Source organism: Engystomops pustulosus, chromosome 9 (assembly GCF_040894005.1).
Source record: "Engystomops pustulosus chromosome 9, aEngPut4.maternal, whole genome shotgun sequence".
In the NCBI taxonomy this organism is placed as follows: Eukaryota; Metazoa; Chordata; class Amphibia; order Anura; family Leptodactylidae; genus Engystomops; species Engystomops pustulosus.
This window is the reverse complement of record NC_092419.1, coordinates 108851690-108876673: the sequence shown is the minus strand read 5'-3', so window position 1 is coordinate 108876673 and position 24984 is coordinate 108851690. Positions and strand designations below refer to the sequence as shown.

Sequence of the window (24984 nt, the reverse complement as noted above, 5' to 3'; positions counted from 1 at the left end):
AGGGCCAGAATACTAGAACTACAGTGCAGACTGACACAGGGCCAGAATACTAGAACTACAGTGCAGACTGACACAGGGACAGAATACTAGAACTACAGTGCAGACTGACACAGGGCCAGACTACTAGAACTACAGTGCAGACTGACACAGGGCCAGAATACTAGAACTACAGTGCAGACTGACACAGGGCCAGACTACTAGAACTACAGTGCAGACTGACACAGGGCCAGAATACTAGAACTACAGTGCAGACTGACACAGGGCCAGAATACTAGAACTACAGTGCAGACTGACACAGGGCCAGAATACTAGAACTACAGTGCAGACTGACACAGGGCCAGAATACTAGAACTACAGTGCAGACTGACACAGGGCCAGAATACTAGAACTACAGTGCAGACTGACACAGGGCCAGAATACTAGAACTACAGTGCAGACTGACACAGGGCCAGAATACTAGAACTACAGTGCAGACTGACACAGGGCCAGAATACTAGAACTACAGTGCAGACTGACACAGGGCCAGAATACTAGAACTACAGTGCAGACTGACACAGGGACAGAATACTAGAACTACAGTGCAGACTGACACAGGGCCAGACTACTAGAACTACAGTGCAGACTGACACAGGGCCAGAATACTAGAACTACAGTGCAGACTGACACAGGGCCAGACTACTAGAACTACAGTGCAGACTGACACAGGGCCAGAATACTAGAACTACAGTGCAGACTGACACAGGGCCAGAATACTAGAACTACAGTGCAGACTGACACAGGGCCAGAATACTAGAACTACAGTGCAGACTGACACAGGGCCAGAATACTAGAACTACAGTGCAGACTGACACAGGGCCAGAATACTAGAACTACAGTGCAGACTGACACAGGGACAGAATACTAGAACTACAGTGCAGACTGACACAGGGCCAGAACACTAGAACTACAGTGCAGACTGACACAGGGCCAGAACACTAGAACTACAGTGCAGACTGACACAGGGCCAGAATACTAGAACTACAGTGCAGACTGACACAGGGCCAGAATACTAGAACTACAGTGCAGACTGACACAGGGCCAGAATACTAGAACTACAGTGCAGACTGACACAGGGACAGAATACTAGAACTACAGTGCAGACTGACACAGGGCCAGAATACTAGAACTACAGTGCAGACTGACACAGGGCCAGAATACTAGAACTACAGTGCAGACTGACACAGGGCCAGAACACTAGAACTACAGTGCAGACTGACACAGGGCCAGAATACTAGAACTACAGTGCAGACTGACACAGGGCCAGACTACTAGAACTACAGTGCAGACTGACACAGGGCCAGACTACTAGAACTACAGTGCAGACTGACACAGGGCCAGACTACTAGAACTACAGTGCAGACTGACACAGGGCCAGAATACTAGAACTACAGTGCAGACTGACACAGGGCCAGAATACTAGAACTACAGTGCAGACTGACACAGGGCCAGAATACTAGAACTACAGTGCAGACTGACACAGGGCCAGAATACTAGAACTACAGTGCAGACTGACACAGGGCCAGAATACTAGAACTACAGTGCAGACTGACACAGGGACAGAATACTAGAACTACAGTGCAGACTGACACAGGGCCAGAATACTAGAACTACAGTGCAGACTGACACAGGGCCAGAATACTAGAACTACAGTGCAGACTGACACAGGGCCAGAATACTAGAACTACAGTGCAGACTGACACAGGGCCAGACTACTAGAACTACAGTGCAGACTGACACAGGGCCAGAATACTAGAACTACAGTGCAGACTGACACAGGGCCAGACTACTAGAACTACAGTGCAGACTGACACAGGGCCAGACTACTAGAACTACAGTGCAGACTGACACAGGGCCAGAATACTAGAACTACAGTGCAGACTGACACAGGGCCAGAATACTAGAACTACAGTGCAGACTGACACAGGGCCAGAATACTAGAACTACAGTGCAGACTGACACAGGGCCAGAACACTAGAACTACAGTGCAGACTGACACAGGGCCAGAATACTAGAACTACAGTGCAGACTGACACAGGGCCAGACTACTAGAACTACAGTGCAGACTGACACAGGGCCAGAATACTAGAACTACAGTGCAGACTGACACAGGGCCAGAATACTAGAACTACAGTGCAGACTGACACAGGGCCAGAATACTAGAACTACAGTGCAGACTGACACAGGGCCAGAATACTAGAACTACAGTGCAGACTGACACAGGGCCAGAATACTAGAACTACAGTGCAGACTGACACAGGGCCAGAATACTAGAACTACAGTGCAGACTGACACAGGGCCAGAATACTAGAACTACAGTGCAGACTGACACAGGGCCAGAACACTAGAACTACAGTGCAGACTGACACAGGGCCAGACTACTAGAACTACAGTGCAGACTGACACAGGGACAGAATACTAGAACTACAGTGCAGACTGACACAGGGCCAGAATACTAGAACTACAGTGCAGACTGACACAGGGCCAGAATACTAGAACTACAGTGCAGACTGACACAGGGCCAGAATACTAGAACTACAGTGCAGACTGACACAGGGCCAGAATACTAGAACTACAGTGCAGACTGACACAGGGCCAGAATACTAGAACTACAGTGCAGACTGACACAGGGCCAGAATACTAGAACTACAGTGCAGACTGACACAGGGCCAGAATACTAGAACTACAGTGCAGACTGACACAGGGCCAGAATACTAGAACTACAGTGCAGACTGACACAGGGCCAGAATACTAGAACTACAGTGCAGACTGACACATGGCCAGACTACTAGAACTACAGTGCAGACTGACACAGGGCCAGAATACTAGAACTACAGTGCAGACTGACACAGGGCCAGACTACTAGAACTACAGTGCAGACTGACACAGGGCCAGAATACTAGAACTACAGTGCAGACTGACACAGGGCCAGAATACTAGAACTACAGTGCAGACTGACACAGGGCCAGAATACTAGAACTACAGTGCAGACTGACACAGGGCCAGAATACTAGAACTACAGTGCAGACTGACACAGGGCCAGAACACTAGAACTACAGTGCAGACTGACACAGGGCCAGAATACTAGAACTACAGTGCAGACTGACACAGGGCCAGAATACTAGAACTACAGTGCAGACTGACACAGGGCCAGAATACTAGAACTACAGTGCAGACTGACACAGGGCCAGAATACTAGAACTACAGTGCAGACTGACACAGGGCCAGAATACTAGAACTACAGTGCAGACTGACACAGGGCCAGACTACTAGAACTACAGTGCAGACTGACACAGGGCCAGAATACTAGAACTACAGTGCAGACTGACACAGGGCCAGAATACTAGAACTACAGTGCAGACTGACACAGGGCCAGAATACTAGAACTACAGTGCAGACTGACACAGGGCCAGAATACTAGAACTACAGTGCAGACTGACACAGGGCCAGAATACTAGAACTACAGTGCAGACTGACACAGGGCCAGAATACTAGAACTACAGTGCAGACTGACACAGGGCCAGAATACTAGAACTACAGTGCAGACTGACACAGGGCCAGAATACTAGAACTACAGTGCAGACTGACACAGGGCCAGACTACTAGAACTACAGTGCAGACTGACACAGGGCCAGAATACTAGAACTACAGTGCAGACTGACACAGGGCCAGAACACTAGAACTACAGTGCAGACTGACACAGGGCCAGAATACTAGAACTACAGTGCAGACTGACACAGGGCCAGAATACTAGAACTACAGTGCAGACTGACACAGGGACAGAATGGTGAGAGAGAATGAAAGCAACTTCAATTAAAATTGCAGAGCTCGGTTGTACCGTGAAAATAATAATAGACTGACACGTACTGGAAAGACGATCCATAGCATAGCAGTTCAGACTATATGTTATTAGCAGCCTGTGACCCCCTAACGGTGACATCTATTGTAGGGACGTCTGTGATTGTAGTGCACCCCCATTTGAGGCGCAGCATAGCGCAGGAGGCTTCAGAGTAATCTGCCATGTCCAATGTGATGTTATGGCAGCAGACCTATGGGAACAGCCCCTCTCCTGCTCATACTGTGGTCAGACTACAATACCAGACAGAACCTGTGGAGAATAGGGGCGCTGTACAGATAGTACCCACCTCTCGATGTCAGGAAGCTCTGGATTGTTCTTGAAGAGGGAAGACGTCTTTATAGCCGGACGACCCTTGGGTGGCTCCTGGTTGCTTCCAGCCTGGGACTTCTTGGGTGAGGATTTGGCTCGGATTTGTTTGCTGGGTTTGTCTCTGCTCTTGATTTGTAGAGAAGCAGAAGGTGCTGGGTACTTGGATGGAGGCGCCTGGGGTTTGGATGGGGGTGGTGGGTGCTTGGAGGGAGGCGCCGGGGGTTTGGATGGGGGTGGTGGGTGCTTGGATGGAGGCGCCTGGGGTTTGGATGGAGGTGCTGGTCTCTTGGATGGAGGCTCCTCGCTGGCATCTCGAGACTTTCTTTTCAAAGCTTTAAGTTTCTGCTGTTGGAGGAAGATGTCAGATTTTAAGAAATAATATCTCAGCTTGCTGTCAGATAGCGCAAAGCCACACGTGACTAGGGTGCACCTATAGCAGCTGTGTTACAGACATCACCCCTGGGTGCACCTATAGCAGCTGTCATATAGACATCACCCCTGGGTGCACCTATAGCAGCTGTCATACAGACATCACCCCTGGGTGCACCTATAATACAGACAGCACCCCTGGGTGCACCTATAGCAGCTGTCATACAGACAGCACCCCTGGGTGCACCTATAATACAGACAGCACCCCTGGGTGCACCTATAGCAGCTGTCATACAGACAGCACCCCTGGGTGCACCTATAGCAGCTGTCATACAGACATCACCCCTGGGTGCACCAATAATACAGACATCACCCCTGGGTACACCAATAATACAGACATCACCCCTGGGTACACCAATATTACAGACATCACCCCTGGGTGCACCTATAGCAGCGGTCATACAGACAGCACCCCTGGGTGCACCTATAATACAGACAGCACCACTGGGTGCACCTATAGCAGCTGTCATACAGACAGCACCCCTGGGTGCACCTATAGCAGCTGTCATACAGACAGCACCCCTGGGTGCACCTATAGCAGCTGTCATACAGACAGCACCCCTGGGTGCACCTATAATACAGACAGCACCCCTGGGTGCACCTATAGCAGCTGTCATACAGACAGCACCCCTGGGTGCACCTATAGCAGCTGTCATACAGACAGCACCCCTGGGTGCACCTATAGCAGCTGTCATACAGACAGCACCCCTGGGTGCACCTATAGCAGCTGTCATACAGACAGCACCCCTGGGTGCACCTATAGCAGCGGTCATACAGACATATAACCCCTGGGTGCACCTATAGCACCGGTCATACAGACATATAACCCCTGGGTGCACCTATAGCACCGGTCATACAGACATGTAACCCCTGGGTGCACCTATAGCACCGGTCATACAGACATGTAACCCCTGGGTGCACCTATAGCAGCGGTCATACAGACAGCACCCCTGGATGCACCTATAGCAGCGGCCATACAGACAGCACCCCTGGATGCACCTATAGCAGCGGTCATACAGACAGCACCCCTGGATGCACCTATAGCAGCGGTCATACAGACAGCACCCCTGGGTGCACCTATAGCAGCGGTCATACAGACAGCACCCCTGGGTGCACCTATAGCAGCGGTCATACAGACATGTAACCCCTGGGTGCACCTATAGCAGCGGTCATACAGACAGCACCCCTGGATGCACCTATAGCAGCCGTCATACAGACAGCACCCCTGGGTGCACCTATAGCAGCCGTCATACAGACAGCACCCCTGGGTGCACCTATAGCAGCCGTCATACAGACAGCACCCCTGGGTGCACCTATAGCAGCCGTCATACAGACAGCACCCCTGGGTGCACCTATAGCAGCCGTCATACAGACAGCACCCCTGGGTGCACCTATAGCAGCCGTCAGACAGCACCCCTGGGTGCACCTATAGCAGCCGTCATACAGACAGCACCCCTGGGTGCACCTATAGCAGCCGTCATACAGACAGCACCCCTGGGTGCACCTATAGCAGCGGTCATACAGACAGCACCCCTGGGTGCACCTATAACACCTATTATACAGACATCACCCCTGGGTGCACCTATAGCAGCGGTCATACAGACATCACCCCTGGGTGCACCTATAACACCTATTATACAGACATCACCCCTGGGTGCACCTATAGCAGCGGTCATACAGACAGCACCCCTGGGTGCACCTATAGCACCTGTTATACAGACATCACCCCTGGGTGCACCTATAGCAGCGGTCATACAGACAGCACCCCTGGGTGCACATGTTTGGGACTCACCCACTTTCCTTTAGGTTTCTGGGATTTTTGGAAGTTCTTTTTCCCATTGTAGAATTTCCCAGGAGCCTCTGCGATATTGAGGATTAACCCTTGGTCCCCCATGACTCGGCGGCTCCGCTCTCATTCACTTCAGAGACCCCCAGAAACACGAGCCCGGCTCCAGCCCTCAGTAACACATGTGAGCACTAGGCCCCCTTACGGGCTGCCCCAATACTGCCTGACTGCATACTACCGGAAAGCATTGCCCCCTGTGAGGAAAAAAACCCATACGAGCCCAAAATTGCCAATACTTTTCATGTCTCCTGTAAGGGTGGATGTAATAGACACAATATCGGGTAAATACTACAAATGTCTATGTAGCTGCCGCCATTTTGCCATAGATCCGCCGGTTACAGCAAATGAAGGCAGGTCTTCAACAAAATGGCCGCCGCATTGCCGGCTCTTTACTGGAATAGAGACAGCTTTGAACCACTGCTGATTTTGTGTTATAGTAAAATACTTGTAGTAGGCTTAGATATATTAGGATTATATTCTGACTGGTAATATTAAGTATAAGAGTTATTATAACAACTTCTGCAAGTGTAAAGGGAGCATACTACAAAGAATGAAGAAAAGGAATTAATGTTAAAGAGGACCTGTCACCTAAAAAAATGGCCAAAACAGACGCAGTAGTGCTATAGTGGATCACACTGCCGTTGCCCGCCGTACCGTAGCACGGTGGGCACATGGCAGCGCGCGGTGAGAGGAGAAGGTGAGTGCTTCTCACCCCTGCCCCTCTCCATAGGGGTATATGGCGCACGACGCCGTATTCTGGAGAAGGGTAGGACATGTCCTATCTTTTCACGGAGTACGGAGCGGTACAATGCCGCATGTGTGCTGTACCGTACTGCTGCCGTAGGGCGACGTGCGCCCATTGCCGTCTATGCGGGACGTAAATCGGACCACGCAGTTTGTAGTGTACAGCGCGGCAGTGTCTGCTAGCGTTATCGGAGGTTTCGGAAATGTAACACATCTGTTTTTATAGGTGACAGGTCCTCTTTAAAACTAATTAATACGGGAAAAAAGAGAGGTGTAATGAGATTCCCATACGACGTACACGAGGAATGAACAGGCTGTAAGTGTAAGACGTCTCCATTCTACACAACATCCCCCCGGTATATGATGTCGCCTCTGAATGCGTCTAATGACCTTTATTCCACTATAATCTACACATGTGATCTTTGTATTATACATAATGGCGGGCTGGTGTGTTATACATGTATAATGACGGCTGGTGTGTTATACATGTATAATGGCGGGCTGGTGTGTTATACATGTATAATGACGGCTGCTGTGTGATACATGTATAATGACGGCTGGTGTGTGATACATGTATAATGGCGGCTGGTGTGTGATACATGTATAATGGCGGGCTGGTGTGTGATACATGTATAATGACGGCTGGTGTGTGATACATGTATAATGACGGCTGGTGTGTGATACATGTATAATGACGGCTGCTGTGTGATACATGTATAATGGCAGGCTGGTGTGTGATACATGTATAATGACGGCTGCTGTGTGATACATGTATAATGGCGGGCTGCTGTGTGATACATGTATAATGACGGCTGGTGTGTGATACATGTATAATGACGGCTGCTGTGTGATACATGTATAATGACGGCTAGTGTGTGATACATGTATAATGGCGGGCTGGTGTGTGATACATGTATAATGACGGCTGCTGTGTGATACATGTATAATGACGGCTAGTGTGTGATACATGTATAATGACGGCTGGTGTGTGATACATGTATAATGACGGCTGGTGTGTGATACATGTATAATGACGGCTGGTGTGTGATACATGTATAATGGCGGGCTGGTGTGTGATACATGTATAATGGCGGGCTGGTGTGTGATACATGTATAATGGTGGGCTGGTGTGTGATACATGTATAATGGCGGGCTGGTGTGTGATACATGTATAATGACGGCTGCTGTGTGATACATGTATAATGACGGCTGGTGTGTGATACATGTATAATGACGACTGGTGTGTGATACATTTATAATGACGGCTGGTGTGTGATACATTTATAATGACGGCTGGTGTGTGATACATTTATAATGACGGCTGGTGTGTGATACATGTATAATGACGGCTGGTGTGTGATACATGTATAATGACGGCTGGTGTGTGATACATGTATAATGACGACTGGTGTGTGATACATGTATAATGACGGCTTGTGTGTGATACATGTATAATGACGGCTGGTGTGTGATACATGTATAATGGCGGGCTGGTGTGTTATACATGTATAATGACGGCTGGTGTGTGATACATGTATAATGGCGGGCTGGTGTGTGATACATGTATAATGGTGGGCTGGTGTGTGATACATGTATAATGGCGGGCTGGTGTGTGTGAATGTATAATGGCGGGCTGGTGTGTGATACATGTATAATGACGGCTGGTGTGTGATACATGTATAATGGCGGGCTGCTGTGTGATACATGTATAATGACGGCTGCTGTGTGATACATGTATAATGGCGGGCTGGTGTGTGATACATGTATAATGACGGCTGCTGTGTGATACATGTATAATGACGGCTGCTGTGTGATACATGTATAATGGCGGGCTGCTGTGTGATACATGTATAATGACGGCTGGTGTGTGATACATGTATAATGACGGGCTGCTGTGTGATACATGTATAATGACGGCTGCTGTGTGATACATGTATAATGACGGCTGGTGTGTGATACATGTATAATGACGGCTGCTGTGTGATACATGTATAATGACGGCTGCTGTGTGATACATGTATAATGGCGGGCTGGTGTGTGATACATGTATAATGACGGCTGCTGTGTGATACATGTATAATGACGGCTGCTGTGGGATACATGTATAATGACGGCTAGTGTGTGATACATGTATAATGACGGCTGGTGTGTGATACATGTATAATGACGGCTGGTGTGTGATACATGTATAATGACGGCTGGTGTGTTATATTCCGGGTTCCCTAAATAGCAACTGGATAATGGCTTTAATTTTTTTCCTTACAACCAATCAAAATTCTGCTTTCATGACCGATCCTGTGTGTAAAATATGATAAGAAGAATTTGATTGGATGCTGCTTTGGATGGTTTGAGGCAGGTTACTTGGCGCCTGGCGCATGCGCGGGCAGCCTGTCTCTATGGCAGCGGGGTCCTTCCTCTCAGCCGGGCGCGCGGTGATGACGTCACCCGGTGTAGATGGTAGCTAGAGAAGATGTCAGAGGCCAGGCCGCCGAGCTTCCACCTGACAGTCACTAAGCGGGAGCCGGCGGTGAGGCTGCTGCACCCGGTGACCGGCCTGGAGCCGCTGTCATGGTCGGAGGATCACCGGCTGGCTGTCTGCACCGGCGGGAACGTGTCTGTGCTGGAGCAGCGGTGCGACATCCAGAGCAGCGGCCCCGAGCTGTCCCTGCACCGCACATGCGTGCCCGCCCCGGCCAGGACCTGCGTGCTCCGGGTATGTGCGGCCTCAGTGCATCCCCTGCTCCTAGTACATCATGTATAGCGCCCCCCACTGCTGCATAGAGGGAGCACAGCACAACCCCCAGGGCTCAACGCATACCCTGCTCCTACTACACCATGTATAGCGCCCCCCACTGCTGCATAGAGGGAGGACAGCACAACCCCCGGGGCTCAGTGCATCCCCTGCTCCTAGTACATCATGTATAGCGCCCCCCACTGCTGCATAGAGGGAGCACAGCACAACCCCCGGGGCTCAGTGCATCCTCTGCTCCTAGTACATCATGTATAGCACCCCCCACTGCTGCATAGAGGGAGCACAGCACAACCCCCAGGGCTCAACGCATACCCTGCTCCTACTACACCATGTATAGCGCCCCCCACTGCTGCATAGAGGGAGCACAGCACAACCCCCGGGGCTCAGTGCATCCCCCACTGCTGCATAGAGGGAGCACAGCACAACCCCCAGGGCTCAGTGCATCCCCTGCTCCTAGTACATCATGTATAGCACCCCCACTGCTGCATAGAGGGAGCACAGCACAACCCCCGGGGCTCAGTGCATCCCCTGCTCCTAGTACATCATGTATAGCGCCCCCCACTGCTGCATAGAGGGAGCACAGCACAAACCCCGGGGCTCAGCGCATCCCCTGCTCCTACTACACCATGTATAGCGCCCCCCACTGCTGCATAGAGGGAGCACAGCACAACCCCCGGGGCTCAGTGCATCCCCTGCTCCTAGTACATCATGTATAGCGCCCCCCACTGCTGCATAGAGGGAGCACAGCACAACCCCGGGGCTCAGTGCATCCCCTGCTCCTAGTACATCATGTATAGCGCCCCCCCACTGCTGCATAGAGGGAGCACAGCACAACCCCCGGGGCTCAGTGCATCCCCTGCTCCTAGTACATCATGTATAGCGCCCCCCCCCACTGCTGCATAGAGGGAGCACAGCACAACCCCCGGGGCTCAGTGCATCCTTTGCTCCTAGTACATCATGTATAGCGCCCCCCACTGCTGCATAGAGGGAGCACAGCACAACCCCCGGGGCTCAGTACATCCCCTACTCCTAGTACATCATGTATAGCGCCCCCCACTACTGCATAGAGGGAGCACAGCACAACCCCGGGGCTCAGTGCATCCTCTGCTCCTAGTACATCATGTATAGCGTCCCCCACTGCTGCATAGAGGGAGCACAGCACAACCCCCGGGGCTCAGTGCATCCCCTGCTCCTAGTACATCATGTACAGCGCCCCCCACTGCTGCATAGAGGGAGCACAGCACAAACCCCGGGGCTCAGCGCATCCCCTGCTCCTACTACACCATGTATAGCGCCCCCCACTGCTGCATAGAGGGAGCACAGCACAACCCCCGGGGCTCAGTGCATCCCCTGCTCCTAGTACATTATGTATAGCGCCCCCCACTGCTGCATAGAGGTAGTACAACACAACCCCCGGGGCTCAGTGCATCCCCTGCTCCTAGTACATCATGTATAGTGCCCCCCACTGCTGCATAGAGGGAGCACAGCACAACCCCCGGGGCTCAGTGCATCCCCTGCTCCTAGTACATCATGTATAGCACCCCCCACTGCTGCATAGAGGGAGCACAACACAACCCCCGGGGCTCGGTGCATCCCCTGCTCCTAGTACATCATGTATAGTGCCCCCCACTGCTGCATAGAGGGAGCACAGCACAACCCCCGGGGCTCAGTGCATCCTCTGCTCCTAGTACATCATGTATAGCGCCCCCCACTGCTGCATAGAGGGAGCACAGCACAACCCCCGGGGCTCAGTGCATCCTCTGCTCCTAGTACATCATGTATAGCGCCCCCCACTGCTGCATAGAGGCAGCACAGCACAACCCCCGGGGCTCAGTGCATCCTCTGCTCCTAGTACATCATGTATAGCGCCCCCCACTGCTGCATAGAGGGAGCACAGCACAACCCCTGGGGCTCAGTGCATCCTCTGCTCCTAGTACATCATGTATAGCGCCCCACCACTGCTGCATAGAGGGAGCACAGGACAACCCCCGGGGCTCAGTGCATCCCCTGCTCCTAGTACATCATGTATAGCGCCCCCCACTGCTGCATAGAGGGAGCACAGCACAACCCCCGGGGCTCAGTGCATCCCCTACTCCTACTATATCATGTATAGCGCCCCCCACTGCTGCATAGAGGGAGCACAGCACAACCCCGGGGCTCAGTGCATCCTCTGCTCCTAGTACATCATGTATAGCGTCCCCCACTGCTGCATAGAGGGAGCACAGCACAACCCCTGGGGCTCAGCGCATCCCCTGCTCCTAGTACATCATGTATAGCGCCCCCCCACTGCTGCATAGAGGGAGCACAGCACAACCCCCGGGGCTCAGTGCATCCTCTGCTCCTAGTACATCATCTATAGCGTCCCCCACTGCTGCATAGAGGGAGCACAGCACAACCCCCGGGGCTCAGTGCATCCTCTGCTCCTAGTACATCATCTATAGCGTCCCCCACTGCTGCATAGAGGGAGCACAGCACAACCTCCAGGGCTCAGTGCATCCCCTGCTCCTAGTACATCATGTATAGCGCCCCCCACTGCTGCATAGAGGGAGCACAGCACAACCCCCGGGGCTCAGTGCATCCCCTGCTCCTAGTACATCATGTATAGCGCCCCCCACTGCTGCATAGAGGGAGCACAGCACAACCCCCGGGGCTCAGTGCATCCTCTGCTCCTAGTACATCATGTATAGCGCCCCCCACTGCTGCATAGAGGGAGCACAGCACAACCCCCGCGGCTCAGTGCATCCTCTGCTCCTAGTACATCATGTATAGCGCCCCCCACTGCTGCATAGAGGGAGCACATCACAACCCCCGGTGCTCAGTGCATCCTCTGCTCCCTAGTACATCATGTATAGCGCCCCCCACTGCTGCATAGAGGGAGCACAGCACAACTCCCGTGGCTCAGTGCATCCTCTGCTACTATTAACCATGTATAGCGCCCCCCACTGCTGCATAGAGGGAGTACAGCACAACCCCCGGGCTCAGTGCATCCCCTGCTCCTAGTACATCATGTATAGCGCCCCCCACTGCTGCATAGAGGGAGCACAGCACAACCCCCGGGGCTCAGTGCATCCCCTGCTCCTAGTACATCATGTATAGTGCCCCCCACTGCTGCATAGAGGGAGCACAGCACAACCCCCGGGGCTCAGTGCATCCCCTGCTCCTAGTACATCATGTATAGCACCCCCCACTGCTGCATAGAGGGAGCACAACACAACCCCCGGGGCTCAGTGCATCCCCTGCTCCTAGTACATCATGTATAGCGCCCCCCACTGCTGCATAGAGGGAGCACAGCACAACCCCCGGGGTTCAGTGCATCCCCCACTGCTGCATAGAGGGAGCACAGCACAACCCCCAGGGCTCAGTGCATCCCCTGCTCCTAGTACATCATGTATAGCACCCCCACTGCTGCATAGAGGGAGCACAGCACAACCCCCGGGGCTCAGTGCATCCCCTGCTCCTAGTACATCATGTATAGCGCCCCCCACTGCTGCATAGAGGGAGCACAGCACAAACCCCGGGGCTCAGCGCATCCCCTGCTCCTACTACACCATGTATAGCGCCCCCCACTGCTGCATAGAGGGAGCACAGCACAACCCCCGGGGCTCAGTGCATCCTCTGCTCCTAGTACATCATGTATAGCGCCCCCCACTGCTGCATAGAGGGAGCACAGCACAACCCCCGGGGCTCAGTGCATCCTCTGCTCCTAGTACATCATGTATAGCGCCCCACCACTGCTGCATAGAGGGAGCACAGGACAACTCCCGGGGCTCAGTGCATCCCCTGCTCCTAGTACATCATGTATAGCGCCCCCCACTGCTGCATAGAGGGAGCACAGCACAACCCCCGGGGCTCAGTGCATCCCCTACTCCTAGTACATCATGTATAGCGCCCCCCACTGCTGCATAGAGGGAGCACAGCACAACCCTGGGGCTCAGTGCATCCTCTGCTCCTAGTACATCATGTATAGCGTCCCCCACTGCTGCATAGAGGGAGCACAGCACAACCCCCAGGGCTCAGTGCATCCCCTGCTCCTAGTACATCATGTATAGCGCCCCCCACTGCTGCATAGAGGGAGCACAGCACAACCCCCGGGGCTCAGTGCATCCCCTGCTCCTAGTACATCATGTATAGCACCCCCCACTGCTGCATAGAGGGAGCACAGCACAACCCCCGGGGCTCAGTGCATCCTCTGCTCCTAGTACATCATGTATAGCGCCCCCCACTGCTGCATAGAGGGAGCACATCACAACCCCCGGTGCTCAGTGCATCCTCTGCTCCCTAGTACATCATGTATAGCGCCCCCCACTGCTGCATAGAGGGAGCACAGCACAACTCCCGTGGCTCAGTGCATCCTCTGCTACTATTAACCATGTATAGCGCCCCCCACTGCTGCATAGAGGGAGTACAGCACAACCCCCGGGGCTCAGTGCATCCCCTGCTCCTAGTACATCATGTATAGCGCCCCCTACTGCTGCATAGAGGGAGCACAGCACAACCCCCGGGGCTCAGTGCATCCCCTGCTCCTAGTACATCATGTATAGCGCCCCCCACTGCTGCATCTGTGTTATTCTTCAGGTCTTGTCTATAAGGGACCTTTTACCATTCTATGTGTGTATCACATGTACCTTCTCCGCTTACAGATTGGACCTCTAAAAGATGTGGAGCAATGCAGGGCGAAGTTTGCCAGATCCAAGGACCCGGTGGTCAGTCAGAGGTTCATGCTGGACAGGGTTTTGAACCCGGAAGGGAAGGCTCTGCCCCCGCTGCAGGGATACAAGTACGCCTGCTGGTCTCCTGTGGGATGTGACGGCAACGGCAGATGCCTCCTGGCTGTCCTGACACTGGACAACCGGCTGACCATCAGCGCCAATTTTGATGGTCTCCAGTGGAAGCAGCTGGCGGACCTGACTGAAATGTACGGCGAGCGACTGGCGCAAAGTAACTACGTGATGACTGAGGCGGACAAGGCTGCCGACCTGGAGGACTTTGCAGAGTTTGAGCGGCGACACACTATGCAGACCCCAGTGAGGATGGAATGGTCCGGGATATGCACCACACAAGAGGTACTGGAAAACAACACCTGCCGGGACGTGAGCACCGTCCTCCTGGCCGTACTCTTTGAGAGCGGTGATGTTGCGGTCTGGCAGTTCCAGCTTCCCATCAAGGACCGGGACTCCATCATCTCCTGTAGCACCATTGTTTCTGGGGTGGAATCCCCCAGTGTCCTGGCCTGGTGGGAATACGAGCACAGCAACCGCAAAATGAGCGGCCTGATCATCGGAAGCGCCTTGGGTCCGGTCAAAATCATCCCAGTGAACCTGAAGGCTGTGAAGGGTTATTTTACGTTACGGCAGCCGGTGATCCTCTGGCAGGAGACTGATCGCCTGCCGGTGCACAGCATCAAGTGTGTTCCCCTGTATCACCCCTACCAGAAGTGCAGCTGCAGCCTGGTGGTGGCGGCCCGAGGGTCCTACGTCTTCTGGTGCCTGTTGTTAATCTCCAAAGCCGGCCTCAATGTGCACAATTCCCATGTGACCGGCCTCCACTCCTTGCCCATTGTCTCCATGGCGGTGGACCGGCAGAACGGGACTATTTACACCTGCTCCACCGACGGCAAAGTGCAGCAGCTCAGCCCCATCTTTACCAACGTCGCCCTCAAGTTCGAGCACCAACTCATCAACTTGTCAGACATGTTTGGTGCCATCAAGTCTCACGGCATTGGCATCAGCCCGTTCGGTGCCTACCTGGCCTGCGTCACATCGGAAGGTATGAACAATGGCGTCCATCCGGTCAACAAGAACTTTCAGGTGAACTTTATGGCTCTCAAGACGTTTGAGGAGGCAGCGGCTCAGCTCCTGGAGACTTCCAGCCAGAACCTCTTCCGGCAGGTGGACCTTACAGATCTGGTACGATGGAAGGTCCTGAAAGATAAGATCATCCCTCAGTTCCTGATGGACGCTTTGGATAAGAAGATTGAGGGTGGACCCTTGTACTTCTGGAGGTTCCGTCTCTTTCTCCTCAGAATTTGGTACCAGTCGTTCAAGAAGAAGTCGTCAGATGTGGTCTGGAAGCCAAATCCCAAGGAGTCAAAGGTGTCAAAGACTGAGGAGGTTATAGAGGGCGAGGTGGGGGAGGGGGCGGAGGTTAGCCCCAGTAAGACATTGAGGGACTCTGCTGAGCCTGATGGGGATTGTAGTCCAGCAGAGGAAGGTCTACAGGAGATCCAGCAGAAGATCGATGCTGCGGAGGCGCATCTTATCCGGGAACATATGAAGCATGTGCTGGGGGAAGTCTACCTACACACCGGCATCACCGAGTACACGACCATCCCTACGCGAGGCGTCTGCGCCTACCTCATGGCCAACCGTGACAGCGAGGACCGCACGGCACAGGTGCGCCCCCTAGCCGCCATTCTGCATGATCACTTTTCAGGGTATTGATGTTACATGTTTGTTCCCCACCTGCTTCCATCTCATCCGCCTGTACTTGTACTGATACATTGTAACAAACCCGAAGACAGGAGACCTGACAACAATCAGCGCAGGTCCCCCCCCCGCCCCCCCATCAGTTGTGTAATGTGTTTCTCACTTCATTATATGACTGTGTGCCTGTTTATAAGCTGCGGGTTTGGTTCTGTGTATTAGTGCACTGGTTTTATTTGTCTCTTTTTAACCCCTGCAGGTCCTTACCGGACACGTGGAGAAGAAGATGAATAAGCAGACGTTTCCTGAGTATTGCAGCCTGTGCAAAGAGGTTCTACCTTTCACAGACAGTAAGAAGGCCCTCTGCCCGAATGGACATCTATGGCCGAGGTAAGTCCTCACACTGGCTGCCTGTCATTGCCTGTGCTCATTCAGTGTGATATATTGTTGTTACTTCTGTGCTCTCTGCAGCCAGTGCTATGTACTGTCCCTGGAGAGATGTGTAATAAGACCTCACACTGCTGTGCTCTGTGCTCTCTGCAGCCAGTGTTATGTATTGTCCCTGGAGAGAAGTGTAATCAGACCTCACACTGCTGTGCTCTGTGCTCTCTGCAGCCAGTGTTATGTATTGTCCCTGGAGAGATGTGTAATCAGACCTCACACTGCTGTGCTCTGTGCTCTCTGCAGCCAGTGTTATGTATTGTCCCTGGAGAGATGTGTAATCAGACCTCACACTGCTGTGCTCTGTGCTCTCTGCAGCCAGTGTTATGTATTGTCCCTGGAGAGATGTGTAATCAGACCTCACACTGCTGTGCTCTGTGCTCTCTGCAGCTAGTGTTATGTATTATTCCTGGAGAGATGTGTAATCATACCTCACACTGCTGTGCTCTGTGCTCTCTGCAGCCGGTGTTATTACACATCTCTCCAGGGACAGTACATAACACCGGCTGCAGAGAGCACAGAGCACAGCAGTGTGAGGTATGATTACACATCTCTCCAGGAATAATACATAACACTAGCTGCAGAGAGCACAGAGCACAGCAGTGTGAGGTCTGATTACACATCTCTCCAGGGACAGTACATCATACCTCACACTGCTGTGCTCTGTGCTCTCTGCAGCCGGTGTTATGTATTGTCCCTGGAGAGATGTGTAATCAGACCTCACACTGCTGTGCTCTGTGCTCTCTGCAGCCAGTGTCTTGTATAATCCCTGGAGAGATGTGTAATCATACCTCACACTGCTGTGCTCTGTGCAGCCAGTGTTATATTTTATCCCTGGAGAGATGTGTAATCATACCTCACACTGCTGTGCTCTCTGTAGCCAGTGTTATATATTATCCCTGGAGAGATGTGTAATCAGACCTCACACTGCTGTGCTCTGTGCTCTCTGTAGCCAGTGTTATGTATTGTCCCTGGAGAGATGTGTAATCAGACCTCACACTGCTGTGCTCTCTGCAGCCAGTGTTATATTTTATCCCTGGAGAGATGTGTAATCAGACCTCACACTGCTGTGCTCTGTGCTCTCTGCAGCCAGTGTTATGTATAGTCCCTGGAGAGATGTGTAATCATACCTCACACTGCTGTGCTCTGTGCTCTCTGCAGCCAGTGTTATGTACTGTCCCTGGAGAGATGTGTAATCTTACCTCACACTGCTGTGCTCTGTGCTCTCTGCAGCCAGTGTTATGTATTGTCCCTGGAGAGATGTGTAATCATACCTCACACTGCTGTGCTCTGTGCTCTCTGCAGCCAGTGTTATGTATTGTCCCTGGAGAGATGTGTAATCATACCTCACACTGCTGTGCCCTGTGCTCTCTGCAGCCAGTGTTATGTATTGTCCCTGGAGAGATGTGTAATCAGACCTCACACTGCTGTGCTCTGTGCTCTCTGCAGCCAGTGTTATGTATTGTCCCTGGAGAGATGTGTAATCATACCTCACACTGCTGTGCTCTTTGCTCTCTGCAGCCAGTGTTATGTATTGTCCCTGGAGAGATGTGTAATCAGACCTCACACTGCTGTGCTCTGTGCCCTCTGCAGCCAGTGTTATGTACTGTCCCTGGAGAGATGTGTAATCATACCTCACACTGCTGTGCTCTGTGCTCTCTGCAGCCAGTGTTATGTATTGTCCCTGGAGAGATGTGTAATCAGACCTCACACTGCTGTGCTCTGTGCTCTCTGCAGCCAGTGTTATGTATTGTCCCTGGAGAGATGTGTAATCAGACCTCACACTGCTGTGCTCTGTGCTCTCTGCAGCCAGTGTTATGTACTGTCCCTGGAGAGATGTGTAATCAGACCTCACACTGCTGTGCTCTCTGCAGCCAGTGTTATGTATTGTCCCTGGAGAGATGTGTAATCAGACCTCACACTGCTGTGCTCTGTGCTCTCTGCAGCCAGTGTTATGTATTGTCCCCTGGAGAGATGTGTAATCAGACCTCACACTGCTGTGCTCTGTGCATTGTGTTGGATGAAGCTGAGCTGTGTTTGCTGTGTGGTTCTAGGTGTTTCCTGACCTATCAGGCTTGTCAGACCCTGGAGTATCGCAGGTGCCTACAGCACGACAGCATCGCCAGGCACCCCGCCCCTGAAGGTAAGTGCTCCTACGCACTATGCATTGAGGTGTAGGGGGGGTCATCTGCTGTGCGCCTAAAGGGATTATTGGGACCATGTAATCTGCCAGCATGTGACTATTACTGTGTGACTCCTCCCCCTTGTCTTGGTTTCCAGATCTGGAATGGATAAAGCGGTTACTTAGGGGGCCGTGCACCCTGTGCGACTCTCCTGTCTTCTAGCAATTTGCGTAAGTCCATGATCTCCTCTGAGCAGCGATTTCCATGGATGCGCACGCTGTAAGTCACATGACCAGCCCGCAGCCGTCACCTGACAGGAAGGAGGCGGTGCCTGCAGCACAGAGGATTTCAGCAGCTCTGCTCTATGAGGAGGCTCCACGTCTCTTATTTATCGCACATTTCCAGCATCGGACGGATGGCGTCTTTTGTGTTACATATAAGTCACGGCCGGGGGAAGGTCGCTGTAGGGAGGTGCTAGATCGTGTGCCGGGGGTCTGGACTCGTGGACCCCCCCCCCCCTCCCTGCTCCTGTGATATAGGGGGCCCTGCACAGGACTCCCGCTCTCCCTCATCACATCCATGGGGACGTGTAGTAACCTGTAGACGCGCCGCCGCCTCGTTACTAGCGGCTATAAGGATCGGGATGGAAAGTATCCGGCCAACCAACCACCCACCCACCTACCTACCTACCTACCTACCTACCTGCCCCCACTGTCATCTCTTTGTACATATTATGTGTCTGTGATTGTGTTTTGTGATATTTATAGAACTTTTTTTTGTACTTTTCCGTGTAATTGTCATAAAGGTCAATAAAAGGTTTGTAAGAGGAGGGCGGAGCCTCCTGGTAATGATAACGAAGAATATCTGGTCATTAAGGAGCCATTTCTCCTGTTAAAGGCTTGTATGATGAGGTTCTGCAGCAGCTGAGTGGCTATGACCTCACCATGTGATCTCCCGGTTGTGACAGCTGCTTTAGGGAGTTGTCCTTTCAGCATTACCTGTGGTGCCCCCATTGCCCATAGTCTGTGCAGCTGTGGACGCGCTTGTTATGCTGCAGATTATTAAAGCTGTACTGCCCGGCCTTGGCCTGTGTTGTCCTGTGAGGCCGGGGGCTCGGTGACGGCCGCCAGTTATATCCTCGCCTAGATGTGACTTCCTGTGCCATCTGCAGTTTAGAGCTGGCGCCTCTCCCCTGCCATGTGTTGTTTGCATCATTAAAGAGTTGCCACTTCATAATGGCAGAGGCTGTGCCAACCCTGCGCCCAGGACCTGCTCCAACATCAATGCCTCCTGCCCGGGCACCGGTCCTGCTCCGTGATCCGCAGAACCGCGCAGCCACAACATGGATCATTGTATAAGTAGGGGGGTCCTGCCAGACGAGCAGATGGTGGCCGTCCATCACCGCCTCGTGTGGGGTCCAGGGGCTGCGCCCGCCATCGCCTCTGGTTTGGAGTCTGTCCTAATTGTTATAGGCGGGAGGGCGAAACGACTACATGGAAGGGAAGGCGGCGGCAGAGACTTTATATTCATGACAATCCCTTCAGCATCCATTTATCAACTGATGATGAGATACGGGGGTGATGAAATACGGAGAGGATCGGTGGTGATGAGATACGGGGGAGCTGTACGGAGAGGATCGGGGGTGATGAGATAAGGGGGAGCTGTACGGAGAGGATCGGGGGCGATGAGATACGGGGAGCTGTACGAAGAGGATCGGGGGTGATGAGATATGGGGGAGCTGTACGGAGAGGATCGGGGGTGAGGAGATAAGGGGGAGCTGTACGGAGAGGATCGGGGGCGATGAGATACGGGGAGCTGTACGAAGAGGATCGGGGGTGATGAGATATGGGGGAGCTGTACGGAGAGGATCGGGGGTGAGGAGATACGGGGGAGCTGTACGGAGAGGATCGGGGGCGATGAGATACGGGGGAGCTGTACGGAGAGGATCGGGGGCGATGAGATACGGGGGAGCTGTACGAAGAAGATCGGGGGCGATGAGATACGGGGGAGCTGTACGAAGAAGATCGGGGGCGATGAGATACGGGGGAGCTGTACGGAGAGGATCGGGGGCGATGAGATACGGGGGAGCTGTACAGAGAGGATCGGGGGCGATGAGATACGGGGGGGCTGTACGGAGAGGATCGGGGGTGGTGATGAGATACGGGGGAGCTGTACGGAGAGGATAGGGGGCAATGAGATACGGGGGAGCTGTACGGAGAGGATCGGGGGCAATGAGATACGGGGGAGCTGTACGGAGAGGATCGGGGGCGATGAGATATGGGGGTGATGAAATACGGAGAGGATCGGGGGCGATGAGATACGGGGAGCTGTACGGAGAGGATCGGGGGTGATGAGATACGGGGGAGCTGTACGGAGAGGATCGGGGGTGATGAAATACGGAGAGGATCGGGGGTCATGAGATACGGGGGAGCTGTACGGAGAGGAGCGGGGGCGATGAGATACGGGGGGAGCTGTACGGAGAGGATCGGGGGTGATGAGATACGGGGGAGCTGTACGGAGAGGATCGGGGGTGATGAGATACGGGGGGGCTGTACGGAGAGGATCGGGGGCGATGAGATACGGGGGGGCTGTACGGAGAGGATCGGGGGCGATGAGATACGGGGGGGCTGTACGGAGAGGATCGGGGGCGATGAGATACGGGGGTGATGAAATACGGAGAGGATCGGGGGGCGATGAGATACGGGGAGCTGTACGAAGAGGATCGGGGGTGAGGAGATACTGGGGAGCTGTACGGAGAGGATCGGGGGTGATGAGATACGGGGGAGCTGTACGGAGAGGATCGGGGGCGATGAGATACGGGGGTGATGAAATACGGAGAGGATCGGAAGCGAGGAGATATGGGGGAGCTGTACGGAGAGGATCGGGGGTGATGAGATACGGGGGAGCTGTACGGAGAGGATCGGGGGCGATGAGATACGGGGGAGCTGTACGGAGAGGATCGGGGGTGATGAGATACGGGGGTGATGAAATACGGAGAGGATCGGGGGGCGATGAGATACGGGGAGCTGTACGAAGAGGATCGGGGGTGATGAGATACCGGGGAGCTGTACGGAGAGGATCGGGGGTGATGAGATACGAGGGTGATGAAATACGGAGAGGATCGGGGGCGATGAGATATGGGGGAGCTGTACGGAGAGGATCGGGGGTGATGAGATACGGGGGAGCTGTACGGAGAGGATCGGGGGCGATGAGATACGGGGGAGCTGTACGGAGAGGATCGGGGGCGATGAGATACGGGGGTGATGAAATACGGAGAGGATCGGGGGCGATGAGATACGGGGGAGCTGTACGGAGAGGATCGGGGGCGATGAGATACGGGGGAGCTGTACGGAGAGGATCGGGGGTGATGAGATACGGGGGTGATGAAATACGGAGAGGATCGGGGGCGATGAGATACGGGGGAGCTGTACGGAGAGGATCGGGGGGCGATGAGATATGGGGAGCTGTACGGAGAGGATCGGGGGTAATGAGATACGGGGGGCTGTACGGAGAGGATCGGGGGCGATGAGATACGGGGGAGCTGTACGGAGAGGATCGGGGGTGATGAGATACGGGGGTGATGAAATACGGTGAGGATCGGGGGTGATGAGATACGGGGGAGCTGTACGGAGAGGATCAGGGGGGCGATGAGATACGGGGGGCTGTACGGAGAGGATCGGGGGTGATGAGATACGGGGGGCTGTACGGAGAGGATCGGGGGTGATGAGGAGGTACGGGGGAGCTGTACGGAGAGGATCGGGGGCGATGAGATACGGTGGAGCTGTACGGAGAGGATCGGGGGCGATGAGATACGGGGGAGCTGTACGGAGAGGATCGGGGGTGATGAGATACGGGGGAGCTGTACGGAGAGGATCGGGGGTGATGAGATACGGGGGTGATGAAATACGGTGAGGATCGGGGGTGATGAGATACGGGGGAGCTGTACGGAGAGGATCAGGGGGGCGATGAGATACGGGGGGCTGTATGGAGAGGATCGGGGGTGATGAGATACGGGGGGCTGTACGGAGAGGATCGGGGGTGATGAGATACGGGGGAGCTGTACGGAGAGGATCGGGGGTGATGAGATACGGGGGAGCTGTACGGAGAGGATCGGGGGTGATGAGATACGGGGGAGCTGTACGGAGAGGATCGGGGGTGATGAGATACGGGGGAGCTGTACGGAGAGGATCAGGGGGGATGAGATACGGGGGGGCTGTACGGAGAGGATCGGGGGCGATGAGATACGGGGGAGCTGTACGGAGAGGATCGGGGGCGATGAGATACGGGGAGCTGTACGGAGAGGATCGGGGCGATGAGATACAGGGGAGCTGTACGGAGAGGATCGGGGGTGATGAGATACGGGGGAGCTGTACGGAGAGGATCGGGGGTGATGAGATACGGGGGAGCTGTACGGAGAGGATCGGGGGTGATGAGATACGGGGGAGCTGTACTGAGAGGATCGGAAGCGATGAGATACGGGGGAGCTGTACGGAGAGGATCGGGGGTGATGAGATACGGGGGAGCTGTACGGAGAGGATCGGGGGTGATGAGATACGGGGGTGATGAAATACGGAGAGGATCGGGGGTGATGAGATACAGGGGAGCTGTACGGAGAGGATCGGGGGCGATGAGATAAGGGGGAGCTGTACGGAGAGGATCGGGGGCGATGAGATACGGGGGAGCTGTACGGAGAGGATCGGGGGCGATGAGATACGGGGGAGCTGTATGGAGAGGATCGGGGGTGATGAGATACGGGGGTGATGAGATACGGTGGAGCTGTACGGAGAGGATCGGAAGCGATGAGATACGGGGGAGCTGTACGGAGAGGATCGGGGGTGATGAGATACGGGGAGCTGTACGGAGAGGATCGGGGGGTGATGAGATACGGGGGAGCTGTACGGAGAGGATCGGTGGTGATGAGGAGATCCCGGGGGAGCTGTACGGAGAGGATTGGGGGTGATGAGATACGGGGGAGCTGTACGGAGAGGATCAGGGGTGATGAGGAGATCCCGGGGGAGCTGTACGGAGAGGATCGGGGGTGAGGAGATACGGGGGAGCTGTACGGAGAGGATCGGGGGTGAGGAGATACGGGGGAGCTGTACGGAGCGAATCGGGGGTGATGAGATACGGGGGGCTGTACGGAGAGGATCGGCGGTGATGAGGAGATCCCGGGGGAGCTGTACGGAGAGGATCGGGGGTGATGAGATACGGGGGAGCTGTACGGAGAGGATCGGGGGTGATGAGATACGGGGGAGCTGTACGGAGAGGATCGGAGGTGATGAGATACGGGGGAGCTGTACGGAGAGGATGGGGGTGATGAGATACGGGGGTGATGAAATACGGAAAGGATCGGGGGTGATGAGATACAGGGGAGCTGTACGGAGAGGATCGGGGGTGATGAGATACGGGGGTGATGAAATACGGAGAGGATCGGGGGCGATGAGATACGGGGGAGCTGTACGCAGAGGATCGGGGGCGATGAGATACGGGGGAGCTGTACTGTGAGGATCGGGGGTGATGAGATACGGGGGTGATGAAATACGGAGAGGATCGGGGGTGATGAGATACGGGGGTGATGAAATACGGAGAGGATCGGGGGGCGATGAGATACGGGGAGCTGTACGAAGAGGATCGGGGGTGATGAGATACGGGGGAGCTGTACGGAGAGGATCGGGGGTGATGAGATACGGGGGGCTGTACGGAGAGGATCGGGGGTGATGAGATACGGGGGAGCTGTACGGAGAGGGTCGGGGGTGATGAGATACGGGGGAGCTGTACGGAGAGGATCGGGGGTGATGAGATACGGGGAGCTGTACGGAGAGGATCGGGGGTGATGAGGAGATACAGGGGAGCTGTACGGAGAGGATCGGGGTTGAGGACATACGGGGGAGCTGTACGGAGAGGATCGGGGGTGATTAGATACGGGGGTGATGAGATACGGGGGAGCTGTACGGAGAGGATCGGAAGCGATGAGATACGGGGGAGCTGTACGGAGAGGATCGGGGGTGATGAGATACGGGGAG

The 24984-nt window shown here is 54.1% G+C and overlaps 2 protein-coding genes across 6 annotated transcripts in view; one reads left to right on the top strand and one right to left on the bottom strand.

Moving 5' to 3' along the window:
* Nucleotides 1-9687, bottom strand: part of DDX31 (DEAD-box helicase 31) — a 41213-nt gene extending 31526 nt beyond the window's left edge. Inside the window, exons 1-3 of one of the 5 annotated variants that reach the window (XM_072125536.1) lie at nt 9514-9587; nt 6801-6871; nt 4182-4549 (exon numbers count right to left, since the gene is read on the bottom strand). In XM_072125536.1, coding sequence (XP_071981637.1) covers nt 4182-4549; nt 6801-6803 — 371 coding nt within the window. In that variant the 5' untranslated portion in view covers nt 6804-6871; nt 9514-9587. Of the gene's footprint in view, nt 1-4181; nt 4550-6425; nt 6748-6800; nt 6872-9486 lie in introns of those variants that run through there. The other 4 variants (XM_072125537.1, XM_072125535.1, XM_072125534.1 and 1 more) reach the window with 4 other exon arrangements.
* Nucleotides 9688-9693: 6 nt separating this feature from the next.
* GTF3C4 (general transcription factor IIIC subunit 4) lies at nt 9694-19815 on the top strand. The gene is made up of 5 exons (XM_072125532.1): nt 9694-9936; nt 14616-16367; nt 16657-16787; nt 18893-18981; nt 19119-19815. The coding sequence occupies exons 1-5, from the start codon at nt 9694-9696 to the stop codon at nt 19181-19183; spliced, it is 2280 nt and encodes a 759-aa protein (XP_071981633.1). The 3' UTR covers nt 19184-19815.
* Nucleotides 19816-24984: the final 5169 nt, after the last annotated feature.